At 34.9% G+C, this 9,899-nt stretch overlaps 1 protein-coding gene across 1 annotated transcript; it reads right to left on the bottom strand.

Moving 5' to 3' along the window:
• Positions 1 to 1,391: 1,391 nt before the first annotated feature.
• On the bottom strand, positions 1,392 to 8,752 carry LOC129914969 (3-hydroxyisobutyryl-CoA hydrolase, mitochondrial-like). Its single transcript, XM_055994422.1, has 4 exons — positions 8,684 to 8,752; positions 7,753 to 8,626; positions 7,603 to 7,690; positions 1,392 to 1,636 (listed from the first exon to the last, which is right to left on the bottom strand). Exons 2-4 carry the CDS (start codon positions 8,599 to 8,601, stop codon positions 1,392 to 1,394), a joined length of 1,182 nt encoding a protein of 393 aa, XP_055850397.1. The 5' UTR covers positions 8,602 to 8,626; positions 8,684 to 8,752.
• Positions 8,753 to 9,899: the final 1,147 nt, after the last annotated feature.

Here is a 9,899-nt window from a genome sequence, read left to right as displayed (position 1 = left end):
GAAGTTTTTTGAGGTTTGTTCAATTTTTGGCAAAAATCTCAGTTTTTACTATAACTACATAATTGATTCATCTGAGAATATTCGGAAAGCATTGATATTTCATAAATAAGTACATTTTTACAAAAAAATTTTTGGCCGCCATTTTGAAAAATGCCTTTTTGTGATTTTCTCGGCTTCCGTTTGTTGTAGAAAAGATTGTTTTGTCTTGTTTTGTAGAAAAACTCATTCTCTATTTTTTTTAATTAAAAAACTTTTTTTTTTGTAATGTTTCCGCATAAAAAGTTTTCAACGAAAAAATGTAGGTAAAATTTTCGGAGATAGTCGTCAATATTACATTTTTTTCTCGATTAAGGTTCATCTAACCGAAAAAATCTTATCATAATTTTTGTACAAATCTAAATTTACATTTATATTATGTTTTTTTTTTGCACGCCCAAAACTGTTTAAGTTATAACGAGAAAAAATTCACGACCACCCCGAAAATTTTACATTTTTGTGTCACTTCTAATACGAAAACAATACAACAAAAAATTATTTAAAACAAAAATTAGACAATTAATTTTTAATTTTGTCTGTACTGAGGTAAATTATTCAAAAATTATCTTTAAGGTGTAATAGCACCGTGTAAACACGAAACCGAGTGTCATTTTCATCAGTATATAAAACAAAGAAGAAACTTTATTTTCTTTTAAGTTTTTTCTTAGCTCGATTTGGTGTATCAAACTATATTTTTTCATTCAATTTTAAAACAAAATTAAAAACCAAATTATTTTCAAATGCGATTCGTTTGCCTGAGGTTAAGAAGACTTTTAATTCAAAAGTTACCATTGTTTATTACATAAAAAAGATTTTATTTTTTATTGTAACTTTTAAAATTACTTTAGGCTAGCGAAAAAAATATATACATAGTTGCTTTTAGGCAAATTATTCAATGGAAGCAAACGAATCACATTCCGTTTTTGTTAGATTCAACTATCACATTTTCCACCTATCAAAATTGTTGTGCCAAAAATTTTGGCATGACCCCCCCCAAGAAGTAAACCTGTATACGCCCCTGACCGACCCCTTAATAATATTGATTTCTAGTCATTGGATTCAGCTTTTAAAATGCCCTTTTTATAGTCAACATTTTTTTATTTAATTAGCCTCTTATCAATTTTTCACTTTTCATATTTCTATTTGCAAACACGTAACTCTGTAATTTTCAGCTTAATTTTAAAATATAAAAAATAAATGCTTATAATATTACATAAATTCTTAACTTAAATCTAATAGGTTTGACTTCGATGTTATGTTATTAAATATTACATATTTATCTATACCAGTTACTTTTGACTAGCTCATTAATTTTAACTAATATCCATGAAACAAAATGTATACAAAATTTATATTTATATCTTTAACTCATCTCTCTCGGCCAATTTGTCGAAATATTTTAGCACCTGATCGTCAACAACAGCATCAAGACTTGGTGGATTCCACTGAGGTTTATTGTCCTTATCTATTAGAAGAGCCCGAACTCCTTCACGAAAATCAAAGTCATTCAAACGCCGGAATGCCAAACGATATTCCATTCTCAAACACTCATGGAGAAAGGATTCGATTTTTGGCGGCGACACGTGATGGTTCTTCCTCTCTGCAAAGAAAATTAAAATAATTAAAATTTTTTTATTAAAACTAAAAATTACAAACGAAAGTTATTAAATTTAACTGAATTAATTAACTAAAAAGTTTTAAAGTAATTAATTTGCAAAGTTTTACTGAAATTTCACTTAAAATTAAATAAAAATCAAAAAGAACCAAAATCACCCGCCATTTTGGAATTAAAAAGAAGCGTGCTCTGGCTGTATCCCGCCATTTTACTGGTTTTACATCCAACCAAAATCAAATTAGTACAAGACGTACTTTAGTAACTTTTTACGAAGTAAATTTTACGAAGTAAAAACATTTTGACACCAGTTTTACGAAGTAAAACCAATTTGACACCAGCTGCCCTATGAGGCAAGTCGATGACAAACTGAAAGGCAAAAAGCCTGGAAGGAAAAAAGTTGCTGCAGCATTACAGTTGCTCGCACTGAGAAACTCCAACTCGGGAATTGTACCTCCGAAGCGTCCACGCACCACGGACTCGCCCGATTCACAGCAACATGAATACTCGTGGCTCACCCCTCGTAACAAACTTTTGTTCTCTGCTAAGAACAATTCGCAACGCAACACTGTTCAGGGTGCTGAGCAGAGTGAAAACAAGTTCTCCATTTTGAACTGTGGGATAAAAATTCACCCTTCGAAGAGTGCCACCATGTGCCCCAACTTGGCACTCCAAGCCAACCAGTCAACCTTCAACGACGAGGATATTGAAATTGACGCTCAAGAGCCTCAAAATCTCATAAGACAAATGGACAGCAGCGAGGGACCATCTTCAACCGCAACAACGTCAGCAACATCAACCTCAGCAGCAGCAGCAGCGGATGGCAACAGTAGAAATACCGAAGGCGAGCCTCTGAGCTCGAGGGGTAAGTACTGCCCTCCTATTTTTATGCGAAATGTTAATGTTAAAAAATTAGTAGACGATTTTAGAGAAAATTCGGTTCATTTTTCATACAAAATCATTAACCGTGGTAGTTCTAGTAGACTTTATGTAGATAACAACGGAGTTCATCGGGAATTGATGGAACTGTTGAGAAAAACCGAAAATGTTGAGGCGCACTCCTTCACTCTGAAGGAAGATCGTACTTCAAACATTGTCCTTAGAGGTCTCACCTCTGACTTTGTTGAATCGGAAATTTTGGCCGAGTTAAAAGTTAAAATCCCCAACGTAGAAAACGTTTCTATTTTTGAAACCTTAAGGTCTAAGGCGGCCAAAACGCGTTACAATCTTTTTCTCGTTCGATTAAAACCCGGTACTAGCCCCGACGAATTGATTAAAATTCGCTATCTTTTCAACACGCGAGTGTATTGGGAGAGGCCCAGGGGCAACAAGGGCTCCCTTCAGTGCAGACGGTGTCAGCAATTCGGGCATTTGGCTAAAAATTGCGCCAATAAATACAACTGTGTGAAATGCACAAACAACCACGAGCCAGGTTGCTGCACCGTCTCCAAACAGGAGGGGAGCAAGGCAGTATGCATTAACTGTAAAGAAAATCATCCAGCCAATTTCAAGGGCTGCTCGGCTTACAAACAATACGAAAGCCTTAGAAAATTAAAACTTAGGACAGCTAACGAAAAAATCAATAATGCCAAAGCCTTTACAAAAGCAATTGCCAATGGCAACCTTGTTGCCCCTGGTGTCTCTTTCGCCAGTCACCTTCAGGATGCGCAGATTCCTGGTTTCAACCTCTCTAGCGGCTCCAAACCACCGAAAGCTAATCACAACTCATCGGGAGCTGGTCTGATAAGCGATTTTATGAACCTTTCCAAAGACCTCTTTGGTATTGAAATGAGCAAACTCATTGCGAAAATCGAGCACTTTATGTCTAATCTTGGGAATTTCGACTCAATAGTCAGCAAACGTTTAGCTTACCTTGAGCTGGTAAACCAGCTCCTTATTAGTTCGAAATAATGTTTTTACACCTCATAACTTTTAACATTTCGTCCCTAATAAATCAAGCTAGGAGAATAGAATTATTGAAAATTCTCTTAGCCAGCAACTGTTCAGTGGCGTTTATCCAGGAAACCCACTTAAACAATAGGCATAAAGTTTTCATCGACAATTATAATGTTCTCAGAAATGATGAGCTTCAGGGGGTCGCCCTTCTCATCAAAAAAGACATCATTTATGAAACAATTAACTTCCAATCTACGCTCATACCGGCCGTTTTCATCTCTATTAAATTTAAAGTCAACAACACCTTCAAAAAGTATCTCTTGGGCTCCGTATACTTTCCCACCAATAGTCCACCTTCACTCTTGACAGCCGAACTTATTAAAATAGAATCGCTAGCATCCACTTTCGAAGGCGCAATCATCGGCGGAGACTTAAACGCCAAAAGCCCCATGTGGGGGGACTCTTGGCAAAACTCCAACGGAAATACCCTAATTAATTGGTCACAATCACATCTTCCTTCGTTAACTCATATCACCTCTGACACACCGACCTTTCCTCGAAGCTCATCATTTCTGGATCATTTTCTAATTTCAAGCCACCTACTTAACTTCATCGATTCTAACTTCACGATCAAAACTCTGTCGACCTTTTCAGATCACTGTCCGCTTTTGCTTTCAATCAGCCTTAACGAAGCCAACATTTGTATTAAAGAGCCTCATTATAACAGGTCTTTCAAAGGCACTAACTGGGACACCTTCAAAGAGGAGCTGGATGATTCCCTCCAGGATATCTTCCTCCCTCACCACTCCTGTCTATCCAACTCTGATATTGATAGTTACATCTCTAGCTTCACCACCTCGCTCGAGGCTTGTATTGAGAGCAATTCGTCCAGAAATGTTTTTTCCTTCAAAAAATACCGAAATCTTCCGAATGACATTGAGAATTTGTACAAGATCAAACATCAATGGCAAAAACGCCTCAAAATTATATACCATCAATCATTTAACAGAGTTAATACTCAGTATAGAGAACTCTCATCTCAAATTGCTCTTCTCAATATCATTATAAAAGACAAAGTTAACATATGGCTTAATAAACAGCTCGGTGATAGACTCGCCAACATCGTCCCAGGCCCTCAAGCCTTTAAAGAAATTTTCAAGCTAGTTGGTAACAAGAAAAAATTCTCGTGCAACAAAGTTTCAGTGAACAATAACTTGTTCACTAATGAAGCAGACATTGTCTCAGCCTTCGAGAACCATTTTAAGAATGTTTATCGCGAAAGAGTACCCGATTTCAACTCCAGAGTCACTGAATCTGCTATACTATCAGCTGCGAGGGTTAGAAATTCCAAACCTGAGCACATTTTCATTTTTGACGCCGACAACTCGGCCTTAAATCCACTAGCCTCTGAAATTTTCACCAACCCGGACAGCGTGAAAAATATCATTTCGCAATTCAGACCTAAAAAATCCTCTGGTCCAGATGACATCACCAACTTTGCCTTAAAAAAACTATCCAACTTAGCCATCAACTTTCTTACAGTTTTATTCAATAACTGTATCAATAATGGATACTTTCCTGACAAATGGAAGGAGGCAAGAATCCTTCCCATTAGCAAAAAACAAAACAATGTCGATATTAACAACTTTAGGCCGATTTCCCTCCTCTCCAACGTAGGGAAGATCCTAGAACGTATTATTCTGAATAAAATGCAATCTCCCTCAGAAAATCCTGTTGACCCAATCTCAGATTACCAATTTGGCTTCCGCAGAGGACACTCGACCCTTCACGCGCTTCTCAAATTACATAACGATGTGGTACTGAACCTTAGAAACAAGTGCTGTACTGTGGCTTGTTCTCTCGACGTCGAAAAAGCCTTCGACAGCGTGTGGAGGGACGGTCTCCTCTCCAAAATTGTGGCTCTCAATATCCCCCGTCACATAATCAACATTCTGGAAAGTTTTCTCACAAACAGGCGCTTCTTTGTGCAAATCCAAGGCACTAAATCCCAAATCTGTGAGTGCAACAGTGGTGTGCCGCAAGGCTCCATCCTTGGGCCCCATCTCTTTAACATCTTCTTGCATGATTTCCCCCATTACATATCAGATAATAATCAAGTTTCAACGGGTCTTCTATACGCGGATGACACCATTGCGTATTCCAGTCATGAGTATCCCATTATTGCCTCTCGCCAACTTGAAAAGCATCTTAAAACAATTAACGATTATTACAATACCTGGGGTATTAAACTAAATATCCCAAAAACTGAATTTATCTGTTTCAGAAACGCTAGTGGCAAGGGGCCAGAAGGGGTTGTCCGAGAAAGTAAAAATATCTCCATCAGACTTGATGGAAATACCATTCAACCCAAAAACAGCTTAAAGTATCTCGGTGTCAACTTTAACAAACTTTTCAAATTCAATACTCATGCTCGGATCATCCTAGGAAAATCCAGAAAAGCTTCCAATATGCTTATGCCATACCTAAAACATAAAGATTTGAATAAAAAATCCAAGTTGCTCTTCTATAAAACCTTGATCAGGCCAATCATGACTTACGCGTTTCCCATCTGGTTCTCCATCTCGCCTACGGCAGCGTCGGAGTTGGAGCTGCTGGAGAGAAAGATTCTGAGGCTCTGCGCGGGTATAAATTATGAAAATCAAACGAAGAGATTTTCCAACGTACACCTACATAATGAAACTAACACCATTCCGTTTCTAAGATATGCTCTCCTTCAAATGAAGAAGACCATTTCTAGACTCGAGATTTCGGATAATGATCTGGTGGAACACATCATTTCGTCTCAGACTGGGTTCTCTTGGGACAGCGTGAACTATCTATCGCCACTCGGTATCTTCTCAACGGATTTTGATCCCACCGAGATCTCCCCTCCACAATTTTACTTAACTGCCATGCCAAATCAAAATCGTGGCTAATCCAAATTAGAAATTGACTTTTTTAACACCCTACTATAACTGCCACCACATGATTTCGTACGAAATTTTAGAATTTTAAAACAAATGTTATCAAATCGTTAAAAAAAAAAAAAAAAAAAAAAAAAAACAAAACAAAAAACAAAACAAAAAATAAAAAACAATACAAAGCAAAAAAAAAACAAATCAAAACCAAACAGCAAAAGGAAAAAAAATAAAAAAAAAAAAAAAAAAAAAAAACATTCACATCAAAATACTTTACATTTCCATAAATGGGAGGGCAGTACTTACACCCTTAGGTTAAGTTATTCCCTAGTAAACCGAAAATACTTTAAAACATATTCGCCAGTTAATTGATTTAATTTCATCTAAATTGAATGTTTTATTGTTTGCTACAATGTTATTGTTCTCATCCTAGTATTTATGTAATTAAAATTCTGTGATCTATTTTGTATTAGTGTTGAGCACATTCATACTTCTTTACTGACTATTTCATTTTGTATCTCCTACTAAATGTATCTATTTTATTCTATAACTTAAGAAGAGCTATCGCTCGTAAAGATAGAGAAACAACATCAATGTATACCAAAATGTATCTTCCTCTCTACACCATTAATCGAATCTTTCACTCAGTCACCTTAAATGTATATCTCAATATTAAAATGTTGCTCATACACTCTCGTATACTGTGATTTTACTTGTATTTTTAATGTATATATGACGCTCTCGCTTCATAAACTCAAAAGAAAAAAAATTTAAAAAGAAAAAGAAACGAAAAAAAAAAAAAAAAAAGAAATCTAAAGCAATATGTTAGATATTAAGCATATCACTGCACTGGCCAGTATTCGTATGTATGTAGTTTTAAGATAGGTTAAGTTTATTGTATATTTGTATACGTGACTCCCGTCACAAACAAATTCAATTTAATGCTTATGAGCAAGAGCAGACCAACCATATATTTAGCTTTATATAAATATAGACTGCCACGAGGCTTTACAAAAAAAATACTCGAAAAAGAAGGCAATACTTTATAGCCACTTCAGTACAATCTAAGCTATTGTTAGAATAAGATATAAAATGTAACCTAACTTTGAAGACTCAATAAAATTCAATTCAATTCAATACTCAAACACTCATCTAACGGCTTATCCGCTCCCAGTTGGAATTGTTTGAGAGTCATTTTTAAAGAAAGTGGACTTTTACTTTTAAGAGTCTAAAATATAAATAAAGAAAATAAATAAACACCTAGTAAACATTTGGGAATTTACAACTTACACTGAGAGTTTTAAGAGCCCATTCACTACCATCTTTCTCCAGGTTTTTAAAAATCTCTTCCACTGTCGTCCCGTTAAAGCACATATTGATTTTGTTCATTAACGAATGTATTCCAGCTTCTTTGGGTACTTTCAATGAAAAGCTATTCAAAATTTTATCTACTTCATTTACATTAGTAGCTTTCACTAATTCAGCCTCCAAATTAGTTATCTGAGTACTTTCACAATAATGTGTTGCCAATCCAACTCTAGCAACATCTTCCGCTAGCAATCTAGTACCGGTCATTCCCAGATATAGTCCTAGTTTACCATTTAGCCGATTAAGAAAATACGAACTACCAGCGTCTGGGAATAGACCAATAGCAGCTTCAGGCATGGCCATCATTGTTCGTTCTGTTGCGACACGATACTTTCCATGTACAGCCACTCCGAGACCTCCTCCCATTGTCATTCCATTAATTAAAGCTATATTCGGAATTTTACTCTTTGATATGAAAGATAGCAAAGCGTATGAGTCTCTAAACGAAGCTCTAGATCTTTCAACATCATTTTTAATTAGATCAGGCACATCGCCACCAACACAAAAACTTCTTTCTCCAGCCCCTTTAATGATTACAAAAGATTTGGTGTTTTCAAATCTCCTTAAAGTTTCAGTGATTTTCCTGATCATTTCCAAGTTCAAAGCATTTAGGATTTTAGGTCGATTTATTATAATTGTTGCATTATACTGACCCTCATTTATTAACACCGAATCATCTGTAAAGAAAGATGACGTTGTCCGGAAGCAAGTCAATACACTTTGATTGCGAATTGCAGCTGGGATAACATTCCGGATTCCATGGAATAGCATTGTACAGTTAAAATTGAAAAACGAACTATTTTATTGAAGTAAATTTAAACTACATTACAGCTATGTCTTATGTCTAACTTACTTCTACAGATAAGAATATTTACATAGATAACAAACTGGATCACGGCGCAAACAGGGAAATTTTCCTAAATTCATGGCCAAAACTACAAAAAAATAATTTACGATTTGTTGTTTTTTTTTAATGCCAAGTTGTTTACAAATAACATAAGCTTAGAATATAAGAAGTAGTTTGCTTTGTTTTTTATTTAATTTTTTTTGGCGATTTTTAAACTAATTTAACATGGATTCTGTTGCTAGTGGTATGTTAAAAAAAGATAATGACAAAGATAATGCAATATTTTAAGTCTAAAGTAAATTTTCAAGTTTTTTAAGATAATGTGTTTGAGCAGTAAAAACAAACAAATTTTTTTTCTTTGATATTAAAAAAGTTAAGTTGAAAAATAGTTAAATGTTTACTTTATGGGAAACAATCCTAAAACATTGCGGCTTTTTGCGACTTTTTATAATATTGGCTTCAAAAGGTGTTGGGGACGGTGATTTTGTTTTTTTTTTTTAATTAGATTTTTCCATTTTTGTCACATGATTGTAATTAAAAATTTCATTTTTCTTTCAAGAAATAAGCTTTCTGAATTTTTAAGAAGCTGTTCATCTCGTGACATTACAGAAAAAACTATTTTTTTGGTAGCAAAGGTTGAAAACGAGACCAATATTGAAATTTCGGAGCAAATAGAGAAAAATTTAACGGATTTTGCATATATGAACATTGAAGAAAATGGCTGAGTGCCTCCAGGGGGTACATTCTATAAAAAACGAAACGAAAACGATCGTTCGTTTTTGAAAAATGAAAGAAAATTTGTGACAGATACAGAACAAATTCTTTCGTTTTTCAAGTTGTATGAATCAAACCTTTCGCACACACGAAAACGTTTGTTCGTTTTCGCCATACAAAATCTCACCCCTGTTCATTTCTGAAAATTGAGATTTTTTACTATGCCAAACTTTAAATTAAAGTGAAGAAAACAAAAATAAAGCATATCTTTTTATGAAATAAACAAAAAATAAACAAAACAAAACTTTTCTCTGTCGTTCGCATTATTTGCATTTCACAAATACAAAGAAACCCAAACTTCAAAATCATAAGAAGAATCGAAATTTGTTCGTTTGTCCGGATCGGAAAGTCCCGGACCGTTCTAAGAATTACGTTACGAAATAACGGTTACTGCTATATATCAATTTTGGAAAATATAAAAAAAGTCATTAAAAGGACTTCCCATAGA

Source organism: Episyrphus balteatus, chromosome 3 (genome assembly GCF_945859705.1).
Source record: "Episyrphus balteatus chromosome 3, idEpiBalt1.1, whole genome shotgun sequence".
NCBI lineage: Eukaryota > Metazoa > Arthropoda > Insecta > Diptera > Syrphidae > Episyrphus > Episyrphus balteatus.
This window is presented reverse-complemented; position numbering and strand designations above follow the sequence as displayed.